The sequence below is a fragment of the Lithobates pipiens genome, unplaced genomic scaffold (assembly GCF_037356315.1).
Source record: "Lithobates pipiens isolate NorthernLeopardFrog02 unplaced genomic scaffold, aLitPip1_a1.2 Scaffold_18, whole genome shotgun sequence".
NCBI classification, from domain to species: domain Eukaryota; kingdom Metazoa; phylum Chordata; class Amphibia; order Anura; family Ranidae; genus Lithobates; species Lithobates pipiens.
The window spans coordinates 614,135,133-614,151,380 of record NW_027507758.1 but is presented as its reverse complement, the minus strand read 5'-3'; the positions used below and the strand labels follow the sequence as shown (position 1 = coordinate 614,151,380).

At 49.1% G+C, this 16,248-nt stretch overlaps 1 protein-coding gene across 1 annotated transcript in view; it reads right to left on the bottom strand.

The window, feature by feature from the left end:
* Window positions 1-16,248, bottom strand: part of LOC143986833 (uncharacterized) — a 293,231-nt gene that overhangs the window by 120,657 nt on the left and 156,326 nt on the right. Inside the window, exon 6 of the mRNA XM_077485241.1 lies at window positions 3,290-3,436. Coding sequence (XP_077341367.1) covers window positions 3,290-3,436 — 147 coding nt within the window. The remainder of the gene's footprint in view (window positions 1-3,289; window positions 3,437-16,248) is intronic.

Genomic DNA, 16,248 nt, shown 5'->3' with positions numbered 1-16,248 from the left:
ATGGAACTCAACATTGGCCATGCTGCAGCGGCTGCACACACAGCAGAGGGCCATCAATGAGTACCTGTGCGACTACGGCGCCAGGACAGGGTCAGGGGAGCTTGGTTTTTTCTCACCACGCCAGTGGGGCATGATCAGGAATGCATGCACTGTCCTGTCACCGTTTGAGGAGGCCACAAGGATGGTGAGCAGTGACAGTGCATGCATCAGTGACACTGTACCTCTTGTCCACCTCTTGGAGCATACGCTGCGTGGAATAATGGACAGGGCACTTGAGGCAGAACAGAGGCAGGAAGAGGAGGACTTCCTTGCCTCTCAAGGCCCCCTTTATCCAGACAGTGTTCCTGCTGTGCCACCCATCACACAGGAAGAGGATGAGGAGGAGGAAGAGGAGGAGGAGGATGATTGTGTCAGCATGGAGGTGGAGGCTGGCACTCAGCATCAGCAGCAGCAGCAGCAGCAGCAGCAGCAGTCTTATAGGGATGATTTACAGTCCCAAGAAACACGTGGACTTGTACGTGGCTGGGAGGAGGTAGCTGCGGATCATGTTGTCCTTAGTGACCCAGAGGACTCCGGACCGAATGCCTCAGCTAACCTACGCTGCATGGCCTCCCTGATCCTGCAAAGCCTGCAGAAGGATCCTCGTATTCTTCGGATCAAGGAGAGGGACCATTACTGGCTGGCCACTCTCCTTGATCCACGGTACAAGGGTAAGGTTGCCGACCTTATCTTGCCATCGCAGAGGGAGCAGAGGATGAGACATCTCCGGGAGGCCTTGCAGAAAGGTCTGTGCAACGCGTTCCCAGAGACTGGGAGGTTACAAACTCCTGGTCCTGGACAACGTGTTGCTGAGGCATCGGTCAGAAGGAGTGGTGGAGAAGGTGGCCGTCTGACTGATGCTTTCAGACAATTTTTTAGTCCGCAGCCCCAAGGTATGATTGGTTCCAGCACCCATCGCCAGCGTCTGATTTACATGGTGCAGGAATACCTAGGGGCAAGGTCAGACTTGGACACCTTTCCCACCGAAAATGCTCTGGCTTACTGGGTCTTGAGAATGGATCACTGGCCAGAGCTTGCACAGTATGCAATTGAGCTACTGGCCTGTCCTGCATCCAGCGTTCTTTCGGAACGCACCTTCAGTGCTGCTGGTGGCTTTGTTACCGATCACAGGGTGCGCCTGTCCACCGAATCAGTTGATCGACTGACCTTCATCAAGATGAATCAGTCTTGGATCACCCACAGCTACCAAGCACCTGAAGCTGATGTAACCGAATAATTTTTTTTGAAATACCACATCCCTTCAAGACTGCCTATGCTGATGCTGAGTGACTGTCCTGTTATGTTGATTGTCTATCCTCTTCCTCCTCCGCTGATATGTTGGAAGAACATTTTTGGTTCTGGGTGATGCCAGCAGCCCAATTTTTCTGCCCCTGTTTAACAGGGGCGTTTAAGTACAATTTTTGATGCAATGCTTTGCAGCAGGTCTAATTCCTGCAATAAAACTAGAGTATATGGCAGAGGTTGCAGTGTGGTGGCACCAGCACCAGTGCCTAAGGCCCAATTTTTCTGCCCCTGTTTAACAGGGGCGTTTAAGTACAATTTTTGATGCAATGCTTTGCAGCAGGGCTAATTCCTGCAATAAAACTAGAGTATATGGCAGAGGTTGCAGTGTGGTGGCACCAGCACCAGTGCCTAATGCCCAATTTTTCTGCCCCTGTTTAACAGGGGCGTTTAAGTACAATTTTTGATGCAATGCTTTGCAGCAGGGCTAATTCCTGCAATAAAACTAGAGTATATGGCAGAGGTTGCAGTGTGGTGGCACCAGCACCAGTGCCTAAGGCCCAATTTTTCTGCCCCTGTTTAACAGGGGCGTTTAAGTACAATTTTTGATGCAATGCTTTGCAGCAGGGCTAATTCCTGCAATAAAACTAGAGTATATGGCAGAGGTTGCAGTGTGGTGGCACCAGCACCAGTGCCTAAGACCCAATTTTTCTGCCCCTGTTTAACAGGGGCGTTTAAGTACAATTTTTGATGCAATGCTTTGCAGCAGGGCTAATTCCAGCAAAAAAACTAGAGTATATGGCAGAGGTTGCAGTGTGGTGGCACCAGCAGCAGTGCCTAAGGCCAAATTTTTCTGCCCCTGTTTAACAGGGACATGTAATTACAATTCTTAATATAATATTTCACAGGAGGGCCCCTTCCTGTGCCCACCCAGAGTAACGGTGAGGACTTATAGTGTTGTGGCACCAGCACCACAACCACCAAAGGTCAATTTTTCTACCACTGTTCAACAATGGCATGTAATTACAATTCTTGATATAATCATTCACAGTAGGGCGCTCCAGCGCCCACCAAGAGTCACTTTCAGGGCTTACAATGTTGTGGCAAAACCAACACCTTGTTCCGCCATTTCTGCAGAGCATATAGGGCAGGCCCCTACTTTCAAACATCCAACTTACAAACATCTCCTACTTGCAAACGGAAGGAGACAACAGCAAGTGAGATGAAAAAAGATGGACGACAAAACAAATTATACAGGGGTGATAACCCTTCCCTGTTTTCCAAAAAGCTTAAAAATAGTTTTTTTGACTGGAGCTACACTTTCAAAATGTACCAGTTGAAAATTACAAACAGATTCAACTTAACACAACAAACCTACACAGTCCCTGTCTTGTTTGCACCGCCTGTATACTGCTGTTCTGAGTATATAGGGCCTGGGGGCCACACGCATTTCCTTTTTTTAATATGGGTACAGGGTTCCCCTTAATATGCGTACAAGACCCAAATAGGCTGGTAATGGGCAGGGAGGGCTACCCATGCCATTTTTCTGAATGATTTTCAACCATATTGCAGGAACCAGATATAACATTAAAACCGCAAGCAGTTTTAAATGGTGTTATTTCTGTTAAATGTCATTTTGTGCAGGGACTGTTCTAAACACGGGAAACACGTGGCACTTCACAGGCATACTACAGACACCCCCCAGGCACCATATTTACAGGAATATTTCACTTTTTTTTTCACTTTAATCGTCATTAAAATCAGTGCTCCCGCCAAAACGGACATTTTTAAAAACATTTTAGGCATTGACCCATGTCCCCTGGGGCAGGAGCCAGGTCCCCAAACCCTTTTTAGGACAGTATCTTGCAAATTAGCCGTTAAAATTAGCACTTTTCATTTCGAACGTTCGAGTCCCATAGACTTCAATGGGGTTCCGTTCGAAAGTTCTGGTACGAACCGAACCGGGGGGTGTTCAGCTCATCCCTACTTATCACAGTCATCCACTTACCGATGGGTTCCTGGCAATCAAGAGAACAGCCTTCTGAACAGCATTTCTTTGTCCCGGGACAATCCGTGTCTATGTAACAAGCCGGGGCGATGGGCAAACATTCAGAAGTGTCAACCGCAGGACAGGTGCCCGGTTTCAGCACCACTGCTGGAAAAAACACATTTATCATTATTAATATTATTTTTTTTACAGGTAGTTAAAATACCTGCAATTTTTTTTTTTTAGCAAAAATATGTAGAATACATTTTGGCCTAAACTCTTTTTTGGAGGGATATTTTTTATAGCAAAAGGTAAAAAATATTGTTTTGTTTTTTCAAAATTGTCGCTCTTTTTGTTTATTGCACAAAAAATAAAAAAATTAAGAGGTGATTAAATACCAGCAAAAGAAAATTCTATTTGTGGGGAAAAAAGGACGTCAATTTTGTTTTGGGTACAGCGTCGCACGAACGCCCAATTACATAGTAGGTGAGGTGGAAAAAAGACACAAGTGCGTTAAGTCCAATTTATTACATTGTATATCCCTGTATGTTGTGATCGTTCAGGTGCTTATCTAATAGTTTCTTGAAACTATCAATGCCCCCCGCTGAGACCACCACCTGTGGAAGGGAATTCCACATCCTTGCTGCTCTTACAGTAAAGAACCCTCTACGTAGTTTAAGGTTTGTGACGGACCTAGCTGGGACCGAGGCATTTGGAGGGGACTGAATGCAAACCTCTTGCCTTGTGATTATGGGCCCTGGCATTTGGGGGACTGTTGTTACTTGGATTCAGGTCCATGCCCCCCCCCCCCCACAAGACACACAGACTCTGGATATGTATATGCCATATTAGCAATAGACTGAATCACACTGTTGGGACACAAACTGTTAGATGCTAATGTTATGAACTCCAGCCACCTGTCCGTTGTGTAAATGAGTCTAGTCTGGCTTGTAAGAGTATTCCACACATTGTTGTTTGTGCTAATTAACTCTGTGTTAATGTTTATAGTAATGTGTATTGAATAGTCAGTCAGTGAGCTAGGAGACGTAAAGTCTTACCCTGAAAAGTCTTATCTCTCAGACAACTAGTCTGGGTCAATGATTAGATAATTATCTCATGCTAATTAGGTTAGGTTTTAGTCATCCTGCTGTATATATTTGTGTAAGATCTCAAATAAAATACAATTCCTGATGTACTCCAAGACTGGTGTTGTCTAGTTCTTGGGGGTTCCTATAGCCAGATCCATTGGCATCGCGTTCCAGGACTTAGGAAGCGATATACTGACGGGAACACTCAAGCGGAGTGTGGGGGTTAGGTTCCGTCGCAAGGTTAAACCTCTTTTCATCTAATTTTAATGAGTGGCCACGTGTCTTGTTAAACTCCCTCCTGTGAAAAAGTTTTATCCCTATTGTGGGGTCACCAGTACGGTATTTGTAAATTGAAATCATATCCCCTCTCAAGCATCTCTTCTCCAGAGAGAATAAGTTCAGTGCTCGCAATCTTTCCTCATAACTAATATCCTCCAGACCCTTTATTAGCTTTGTTGCCCTTCTTTGTACTCGCTCCATTTCCAGTACATCCTTCCTGAGGACTGGTGCCCAGCAGTGGCGGCTGGTGCTCAAAATTTTGGGGAGGGCGCAAACAAACTGAAATTTCTGAAAAAAACCCCCATTAATTGCAGCTTCACTGTACCATCAATTGCAGCCAATGTGCCCATCAATTGCCGCCACTGTGCTGTCAAATGCAGCCACTGTGCCCATCAATTGCCACCACTGTGCCCATCAATTGCCGCCACTGTGCCATCAATTGCCGTCACTGTGCCATCAAACGCAGCCACTGTACACATCAATTGTCGCCACTGTGCCGTCAAATGCAGCCACTGTGCCGTCAAACGCAGCCACTGTGCCGTCAAACGCAGCCACTGTGCCGTCAAATGCAGCCACTGTACCATCAAATGCTGCCACTGTGCCCCATAAAACGCAGCCACTGAACCATCAAACGCAGCCACTGTGTCATCAATTGCCACCACTGTGCCCATCAAACGCAGCCATTGTGCCATCAATTGCCGCCACTGTGCCATCAAATGCAGCCACTGTGCACATCAAATGCCGCCACTGTGCCCATCAATTGCCATCACTGTGCCATCAATTGCCATCACTGTGCCATCAAACGCAGCCATTGTGCCCATCAATTGCCGCCACTGTGCCATCAAATGCCGCCACTGTGCCATCAATTGCTGCCACTGTACCATCAAACGCAGCCAAGGTGCCCATCAATTGCCTCCACTGTGTCCGTCAAACCCAGCCACTGTGCTATCAAATGCAGCCACTGTGCTATCAAATGCAGCCACTGTGCCAATCAAATGTAGCCACTGTACCCATCAAACGCAGCCACTGTGCCATAAGATTGTCAGAAACCATGAACCAGACCGAGACAGAAGTACAATTAAATCACACTTGTTTATTAAATAAAAATAAAAAGGTAAATAGAAAAAGCGTAATCAAAGCATAGCCAGAGTCCAGTAACCGGATTGAGTAGTCAGCCAGGCCAGAGTTTAATAACCAGATCGGGTAATCAGCCAGGCCAGAAGTCAGGGATCCAAGTAGAGCAACAGCAAGCAGGATAAAGAGCCAGAAGGGATGTCAGCAAGCCAGTCTTTAAACAGAACCGCATGAGATGGTTTCTTGTGATGTGACCAAGGCGACGGCAGAGGTGAAGTGAGTTGGACAGCTTTAAAGTGGTTGTAAACCCTTACAAACCACTTTGACCTACAGGTAAGCCTAGATTAAGGCTTACCTGTAGGTCCAAGAAATATCTCCTAAACCTATACGGTTTGGGAGATATTTACCTGAAGACAGCCACCGTAGACAGCAGTGCGCAGGCGCACTGGGTAAGCCGCAGATCGCGGCGATATGCCGCGAGTATGCCGTGAGTGTCGGCTCCCATGCGCATGCGCGGGAGTGACATCATCGCTGCTCCAGCGAATCACAGCGCCGGAGCAGGGAGACCCACCAAGAAGATGGACGCTCGGAACTACAGAGGACAGCGGTGACTTCGCTGGCTCCTGTGTCAGGTAAGTGACACATAATGGACTGCTATGCGATGCATTGTAGTGCATTATGCTTTACCTTTGCAGGAAATGAAAGAGGAAGTAAACTCATCAGGGTTTACTTCCTCTTTAAGTAGGCAGGTCAGCCAAGCATGATCAGGAACAGCTGGTAACTGTGGAGAGAGATGAGAGCTGGCAATTAGCCGACAGCTGAGCAGCCAGCCCAGAGAAGGAAGGGCTAAGCCAGCCCTGACAGTACCACCTCCTAAATGACCCCTCTCCCTTGGAGGGCCACCAGGCTTGAGGGGAAACCGTCTATAGAACTCGCGGAGGAGGACAGGGGCATGTACGTCTGAGGATTAGGGATGAGCCGAACACCCCCCGGTTCGGTTCGCACCAGAACTTTCGAACGGACCCCAAATTCGTACGAACGTTAGAACCCCATTGAAGTCTATGGGACTCGAACGTTCAAAATTAAAAGTGCCAGGTTTGGGGACCTGGCTCCTGCCCCAGGGGACATGGGTCAATGCCTAAAATGTTTTTAAAAATGTCCGTTTTGGCGGGAGCACTGATTTTAATGACGATTAAAGTGAAAAAAAAAGTGAAATATTCCTTTAAATATGGTGCCTGGGGGGTGTCTGTAGTATGCCTGTGAAGTGCCACGTGTTTCCCGTGTTTAGAACAGTCCCTGCACAAAATGACATTAAACAGAAATAACACCATTTAAAACTGCTTGCGGTTTTAATGTTATATCTGGTTCCTGCAATATGGTTGAAAATCATCGAGAAAAATGGCATGAGTAGCCCTCCCTGCCCATTACCAGCCTATTTGGGTCTTGTACGCATATTAAGGGGAACCCTGTACCCATATTTAAAAAAGGAAATGCGTGTGGCCCCCAGACCCTATATACTCAGAACAGCAGTATACAGGCGGTGCAAACAAGACAGGGACTGTGTAGGTTTGTTGTGTTAAGTTGAATCTGTTTGTAATTTTCAACTGGTACATTTTTAAAGTGTAGCTCCAGTCCAAAAAACAATTTTTAAGCTTTTTGGAAAACATAGGGAAGGGTTATCCCCCCTGTATAATTTGTTTTGTCGTCCATCTTTTTTCATCTCACTTGCTGTTGTCTCCTTCCGTTTGCAAGTAGGAGATGTTTGTAAGTTGGATGTTTGAAAGTAGGGGCCTGCCCTATATGCTCTGCAGAAATGGCAGAACAAGGTGTTGGTTTTGCCACAACATTGTAAGCCCTGAAAGTGACTCTTGGTGGGCGCTGGAACGCCCTGCTGTGAACGATTATATCAAGAATTGTAATTACATGCCATTGTTGAACAGTGGTAGAAAAATTTACCTTTGGTGGTTGTGGTGCTGGTGCCACAACACTATAAGTCCTCACAGTTACTCTGGGTGGGCACAGGACCGGGCCCTCCTGTGAAATATTATATCAAGAATTGTAATTACTAGTCCCTGTTAAACAGGGGCAGAAAAATTGGGCCTTAGGCACTGGTGCTGGTGCCACGACACTGCAACCTCTCCCATATACTCTAGTTTTATTGCAGGAATTAGCCCTGCTGCAAAGCATTGCATCAAAAATTGTAATTAAACTCCCCTGTTAAACAGGGGCAGAAAAATTGGGCCTTAGGCATCACCCAGAACCAGAAATGTTCTTCCAACATATCAGCGGAGGAGGAAGAGGATAGACAATCAACATAACAGGACAGTCACTCAGCATCAGCATAGGCAGTCTTGAAGGGATGTGATATTTCAAAAAAAATTATTCGGTTACATCAGCTTCAGGTGCTTGGTAGCTGTGGGTGATCCAAGACTGATTCATCTTGATGAAGGTCAGTCGATCAACTGATTCGGTGGACAGGCGCACCCTGTGATCGGTAACAAAGCCACCAGCAGCACTGAAGGTGCGTTTTCCGAAAGAACGCTGGATGCAGGACAGGCCAGTAGCTCAATTGCATGCTGTGCAAGCTCTGGCCAGTGATCCATTCTCAAGACCCAGTAAGCCAGAGGATTTTCGGTGGGAAAGGTGTCTAAGTCTGACATTGCCCCTAGGTATTCCTGCACCATGTAAATCAGACGCTGGCGATGGTTGCTGGAACCGATCATACCTTGGGGCTGCGGACTAAAAAATTGCCTGAAAGCATTGGTCAGATGGCCACCTTCTCCACCGCTCCTTCTGACCGATGGCTCAGCAACACGTTGTCCAGGACCAGGAGTTTGTAACCTCCCAGTCTCTGGAAACGCGTTGCACAGACCTTTCTGCAAGGCCTCCCGGAGATGTCTCATCCTCTGCTCCCTCTGCGACGGCAAGATAAGGTCGGCAACCTTACCCTTGTACCGTGGATCAAGGAGAGTGGCCAGCCAGTAATGATCCCTCTCCTTGATCCGAAGAATACGAGGATCCTCCCGCAGGCTTTGCAGGATCAGGGAGGCCATGCAGCGTAGGTTAGCTGAGGCATTCGGTCCGGAGTCCTCTGGGTCACTAAGGACAACATGATCCACAGCTACCTCCTCCCAGCCACGTACAAGTCCACGGTTTTCTTGGGACTGTAAATCATCCCTACAAGACTGCTGCTGATGCTGAGTGCCAGCCTCCACCTCCATGCTGACACAATCATCCTCCTCCTCCTCATCCTCTTCCTGTGTGATGGGTGGCACAGCAGGAACACTGTCTGGATAAAGGGGGCCTTGAGAGGCAAGGAAGTCCTCCTCTTCCTGCCTCTGTTCTGCCTCAAGTGCCCTGTCCATTATTCCACGCAGCGTATGCTCCAAGAGGTGGACAAGAGGTACAGTGTCACTGATGCATGCACTGTCACTGCTCACCATCCTTGTGGCCTCCTCAAACGGTGACAGGACAGTGCATGCATCCCTGATCATGCCCCACTGGCATGGTGAGAAAAAACCAAGCTCCCCTGACCCTGTCCTGGTGCCGTAGTCACACAGGTACTCATTGATGGCCCTCTGCTGCATGCGCAGCCGCTGCAGCATGGCCAACGTTGAGTTCCACCTGGTGGGCATGTCACATATAAGGCGGTTCTTGGGCGGGTTCAACTCCTTTTGGAGCTCAGCCAGCCGAGCACAGGCATTAAATGATCGGCGGAAATGCACACAGACTTTCCTGGCCTGCTTCAGGACATCCTGTAAGCCAGGGTACCTGCCCAAGAACCGCTGCACCACCAGGTTAAGGACGTGAGCTACACAGGGCACATGGGTCAGTTGTCCCTGTCGGAGGGCGGAGAGGAGGTTGGTGCCATTGTCACAAACCACCATTTCTGGCTTAAGCTGGCGTGGCGTCAACCACCTCTCAGCCTGCCCCTGCAGAGCTGACAAAACATCCGCCCCAGTGTGGCTCCTGTCCCCCAAACAAACCAGCGCAAGCACGGCATGGCATCGTTTTGCCTGCGTACTTGCGTAGCCCCTGGAACGCCTACGAAGCACCGCTGGTTCTGAGGACAGAGCACTGGAAGAGGCCATGGAGGAAGAAGAAGAGGAGGGGGTGGAGGAGAGAGGTGTGTCACAACCAATAGTAGCATTTTGGAGGCGTGGTGGCGGAACAACCTCCAACACTACTGCACCTTGTCCTGCATCCTTCCCAGCTGCCAGAAGAGTGACCCAATGGGCCGTGAAAGACAGGTAACGTCCCTGTCCATGCCTGCTGGACCATGAGTCAGCGGTAATATGCACCTTACCACTGACCGCCCTGTCCAGCGAGGCAAGGACATTGCCTTCCACATGCCGGTAGAGAGCCGGAATCACCTTCCGTGAGAAAAAGTGGCGTTTGGGGACCTGCCACTGAGGAACCGCACATTGTACAAACTCACGGAAGGGGTTGAGTCTACCAACTGAAAAGGCAGCAGTTGAAGTGCTAGCAATTTAGCCAAGCTAGCATTCAACCGCTGGGCATGTGGATGGCTGGGAGTGAACTTCTTTCGCCGGTCCAGCAGCTGGGGCAGGGACATTTGCCTGCTATAATCAGACGTGGGTGTACTGCTAGCAGAGTGCCCGGAAGCACTTGGCTGTGACACACCTAATTCTACACCTTCATTCCTCTCAGAGCAGGTTTTAGAGAGGACTGAAGGTCTAGTGGGGTTGGAGATGCCAGCTGATGAGGAGCAAAGAGAGGTCCGCTTTGTTCTTTGGTGTGGGTCTTTGAGGTACGCTTGCCAACGAGCTGCATGGCAGGTCAACATATGTCTGGTCAAGCATGTGGTGCCCAAGCGGCTGATGTTTTGGCCATGCGAGAAACGCTTGAGACATATGTTGCAAATAGCAGCGGTGCGATCTGATGCACTCGTCTCAAAAAAGGCCCACACCAAAGAACTTTTAGAATAACGCGCAGAGGCAGCGCTCTGCACAGGCGGAGCTCTGCGGTGTGATTCAGTCGGTGTGCTGCCCCTAAGCTGGCCTCATTGGACATGTGCCTCCTCCTCCTCTCTCCTACCAGGCACCCACGTGGAGTCAGTGCCCTCATCATCCCCTCCCTCTTCATCGCTGTAGCAAACCTGGCAGTATGCTGCAGCTTGTGGAACATGACTGCCAGATTGCTGTCCTTCTTGAGCATCCCCTCTCTCTGCGCTCACGTTACTGCCTTCCTCTAGCTGAGTGTCATCATCAGAGCCTACAAAACACTGGGCATCCTCCTGGAGCATGATACAGATGTATACTGTGCTGTGCTGGAGGCACACACAACTTCCAATAACTCCTGCAGATGGCAAGTGGGCTCAAATAGAGAAGAGCTATGTAGGTGGATATAGCGGTGTGTACTGGGTACGGAGCGCGCAGACAGCACGCACAAGCTCCTAACACTACTGACTGCAAGCTCTATTATAAAAGATAGATCACTAGCTATATAGGTGAGGTGAATATAGCGGTGTATACTGCGGTCAGGGCAAGCAGACAACAACCACTACAGAAGAGCAAGATCGAAAATCGGCCGATAACGATCGGTGTGTACTGTGTTGAAGGTACACAGAACACCCACTGACTGCTTCAGACGCCAACACACTACACTAGGCCGCCGCGCTTTGCGGCCTTATATAGTGTGGGGCGTGTACTACACAGCCTGAGCTATGATTGGCCACAGGCATCCTGCCTGTGTCCAATCATGGCTCTCCTCGCTGCTGGCGCTGTGATTGGCCAAGCATGCGGGGTCACAGTGCATGCTTGGCCAATCATGAGCCAGCAATGCACTGCGATGACGCAGTGCATTGTGGGCCGTGAGCGCCACACGAATTTGGCGTGAACGGCCCATAACGTTCGGAATTTGCCGAACGGGCGAACAGCCGATGTTCGAGTCGAACGTATGTTCGACTCGAACACGAAGCTCATCCCTACTGAGGATGAAACCCAGGAGCGTTCCTCCAGAACCGTACCCCTTCCAATGCACCATGTACTGTATGCACCCACAGAACCTACGGGAGTCAACAATGGATTGTACCTCATACTCCTCATGGTTCTAAACCTGAATAGGGTGAGGGCGTGGCACCGAGGTGGTAAATCGGTTACAGACCAACGGTTTCAATGAGGAGACATAAAACACATTTGAGATGCGCATACTAGGAGGAAGGTCCAACGCGTAAGCCACTGGGTTAATCCTGCGAAGGATACAGAAAGGCCCAATAAACCGAGGTGCAAACTTCAGTGAGGGAACACAAAGCCGGAGGTTGCGAGATGACAGCCAGACCCTGTCCCCAACCTGGTAGGAAGGAGCAGGCAGGCGTCTGCGGTCAGCATGGAGTCTGTACCTATCATTAGCATGACGCAAAGCCTCCTGGACTTGTACCCAAGTGGAACGAAGACCACAGAGATGCTCATCTAACGCAGGAATACTCTGCAGAACAAACGAGTCAGGCAACATGGAAGGTTGGGAACCATAATTCGCCATAAATGGAGTCAATGGGGAGGCACTGTTGTGAGCAAACTCTGCCCAAGGTAATAGGTCTGACCAGTTGTTATGGTGGTCAGAAATATAGCAACGTAGGAATTGCTCCAAGGACTGATTGGCTCGCTTTGCGGCCCCATTAGAATGCGGGTGATACGCAAAAGAGAACGCAAGCTGGATTCTCAACTGTGCACAAAAGGCTCGCTAGAACCAGGAGACAAACTGACTGCCCTTGTCCAAGACAATCACCTTGGGTAGCCCATGGTTAGCGAAAGATCTCCCAAGCAAAAATGGAAACCAGTTCCTTAGAGGTATGCAACTTCTTAAGTGGAATACAATGACACATCTTTGAGAACCGACCATAAGGATAACAGTGTTGCCTTGGGAGTTGGGCAACTCCACAATGAAATCCATTGACAGGTGAGTCCAGGGCCTCTCTCCATTGGGTATGGTTTGTAGGAGGCCCACTGGAAGGTGTCGTGGAGTCTTACTGTAAGCACACACGGGACAGGCAGCTACGAAGGTAGTAACATCAGCCCGTAGACTAGGCCACCAGAATTGTTGGGAAATGGCCCAAATGAGTTGATTCTTCCCAGGATGGCCAGCTGCCTTGGGAGAATGGTAAGTCTGGAGCACAGTAGTACGGAGACTCTCTGGGACAAAGCAGCGGTCACAAGGTTTCTCAGGAGGAGCATGGACCTGAGCAGCAAGGATTTTGTCACCCAAAGGAAAAGTGAGACTGGTTCGAACCGTAGCCAAGATACGATCAGGAGGAATCATAGGAACCGGAACCGACTCCGACTTGGAAGTGGAGGAAAATTGTCGTGACAAGGCATCAGCCCTTACATTCTTAGTACCGGGTAAGAATGAGACAATGTAATTAAAGCTCGACAAGAAAAGAGCCCATCGGGCCCTTCTGGGAGAGAGTCGCTTAGCCTCAGACAAGAATGTAAGATTCTTATGGTCAGTAAGAATAAGAACAGGCACAGCGATACCTTCAAGGAGATGTCTCCAATTTTTTCAGGGCTAAAATGATCGCCAACAGCTCTCTGTCACCAATCTCATAATTGTATTCAGCAGGTAACAATTTCTTGGAAAAGTAGCGACACGGATGCATAGCGCTCTCAGCGCCAGGACGTTGAGACAGAAGGGCGCCAACTCCAGTCTCAGGAGCATCAACTTCTAGGATAAAAGGCAACGTAGGATCAGGATGTGCCAACACAGGAGCAGAAACAAAGGCAGCCTTGAGAGTCTCAAAGGCCTTAATGGACTCCAGAGACTAACTCTGTGGGTTACCGTCCTTTCTGGTTATATCAGTCAGGGGCTTGACCAGAGACGAGAAGTTACGAATAAACTTCTGATAGTAGTTGGCAAAACCCAGGAAATGCTGCAGAGGACGTAAACCCACGGGTCGAGGCCACTGTAGGACTGACGAAAGTTTCTCTGGGTCCATCGAAAAACCAGCAGTGGAAATGACATAACGCAGGAATGTAACCTGTTCGCGATGAAACTCGCACTTCTTGAGTTTACAATAGTGATTGTTCTATCTTAGTTTCTGAAGCACACAACAGACATCTGTGTGGTGGCTCTCCAGGGACTTGGAAAATATGAGGATATCATCGAGAACCACCACACATAACTGCAACAAATCTCAGAGGACATCATTAATAAATTCCTGAAAAACTGCTGGGGCATTACAAAGGCCAAAAGGCATTACCAGGTATTCATATTGGCCTGTTCTGGTATTAAACGCAGTTTTCCACTCGTCGCCCTCCTTAATGCACACGAGATTGTATGCCCCTCTCAAGTCAAGCTTTGTGAAAACCGTTGAGGCGGTCAAATCAATCTGTAATCAATGGAATCGGGTAGGCATTCTTAATCGTGACACGACTGAGACCCCTATAATCTATACAAGGTCTCAGTTCCCCGCTCCTCTTCTTCACAAAGAAGAAACCAGCAGGAGACGAGGATTTGCGGATGAAACCTCGATAAAGTGCGTCAGCAACATACTCCTCCATGGCCTTATCCTCCAAGACCGACAAAGGGTAAACCCGGCCACGAGGAGATATGGCGCCAGGTTGAAGGTCAATTGCGCATAAGACCGGTGTGGAGGCAAACTACCGGCTTGACCTTTATCAAAGACATCGCTTTGATAAAGTGAAGAGGTGCACAGGACCTTGGATACCTTCAGGAAGCATGTCTCACTGCATTGTGGTGACTATGAGAGAACCTGAGAATGGAGCCAATCAAAAGAGGGGTTGTGCCTCTGTAACCAAGGATAACGAATAACCAGCGGAAACATGGGTGAGGAAATATCTTGGAATTGGATTATCTCGTGGTGAAGAGCCCCTATGGCCATGGACAACGGAACCGTCTCATGTCATGAGGCACATGGGCAGGCTGTAAAGGTCTCCCGCAAGAGCCTCAATGGCAAGTGGAGTGTCACGCAGCTGCAGCGAAATCGAGTGCTGCGAAACAAATGCAGCATCAATGAACAGGCCTGCAGCCCCAGAGTCGATTAGAGCCTGTATCTCGATGGACGACTCAGCCCAAGAAAGGGTGACCGAAACCAGGTCTTATCCTTCTGGATAACTGGGGACGAAACAACGCCACCTAAGGTCTGTCTATGACAGGACCTCAAGGTTCGGGCGTTCCCTGGACGTGGAGGACAAGACTTCAAAATGTGACCTGCCTGGCCACAATAAAGGCACAATCTCTCCCTCCTCCTAAAGGCTCTCTCATCTGCAGAGAGACACGTGAAGTCCAGGTGCATGGGTTCATCTTCACTGACCAACTCGGTACCAGGAGGCATGGGAGGTGAGGGAGGCATGGGTGGGACTACAAAGCTCAGAGGCAAACGTAGAGGAAGCTTTCGTAAGCGCTCCTTAAGGCCGCGTACACACGGGCGGACTGTTCGCCCAACTTTGTCCGCTGAACAGTGTTTCAGCGGACAGTCCGCTCGTGTGTGGGCTTCAGCGGACTGTTTCAGCGGACAGTCTGACGAACAAAGTTTTTCGGAATTTCCGTAAGACTGTCCGCCCAAACTTGGTTTCAGCGGACAGTCCGCTCGTGTGTAGGCTCGTTCGACAGACTAAGTTTCGCGCATGCTCAGAAAGGATTTACACGGCGAAGGTTGCATTGCAGTGTATTGGACGTCGAATTTCTCGTCCCGTCGTACGTGCCGTTCACGTCATCGCGCACGCTTTCAGCGGACTGTCTGCTCATCGTGTGTGGTCAAGTCCGTTCATGCAAATTTTGAGCGGACTGTTTGTCGGATTGTCTGACGAACTAAGTTGGGTGAACAGTCCGCCCGTGTGTACGCGGCCTAAGAGAAAGTCTTTCTCTGAGTCTGGAGTCAATGAGGATGGCAAAAGAGATCAAGCTCTCCAGCTCAGTGGGTATATCTCGGGCTGCTATTTCATCCTTGATGGAATCCAAGAGACCATGAGAAAAAGAAGCCACGAGGGCCTCATTGTGCCAAGCAACCTCTGCTACCAGAGTACAGAATTCAATGGCGTAATCGGCAACAGTTCTCGTACTCTGTTTGATGGACATGAGGCACTTGGCAGCAGAAGCGGAGCATGCGGGAATGTCAAATGCCCTTTTAAAGGAGGGTAACTCAAGACAACAGGTTTTTGCGTCTCCCATAGAGGGTTAGCCCCGGCCAAGGCTCTCTCAGAAAGCAAAGATATCACAAATAGTGATGGACGAACTTCCGACGGGACGTTTCGCGAACGCGAAACGCGAACGGACACAAACGTTCGCGAAAACGACCGTTCGCCGCGGGCTCCATTGACTTCAATGGGAGGCGAATTTCGCAAACCTTTAGGTCGAATTTGCGGCCACGGGGTAATTATTAGGGGGTAGCACGTAGTCCCACCACCTGGACAATAGCATAATACATGTATGAGGTGAATTTGGGATCGATAACTACAAGCATTTTTTTTTTATTTGGGAAATTGTTCTGACAATTCAGGACTATGGAGCTAATGAAGGCAATGGAGGAGAGGGAAGGTCAGGGACCAGGGTAGGCAAACAAGA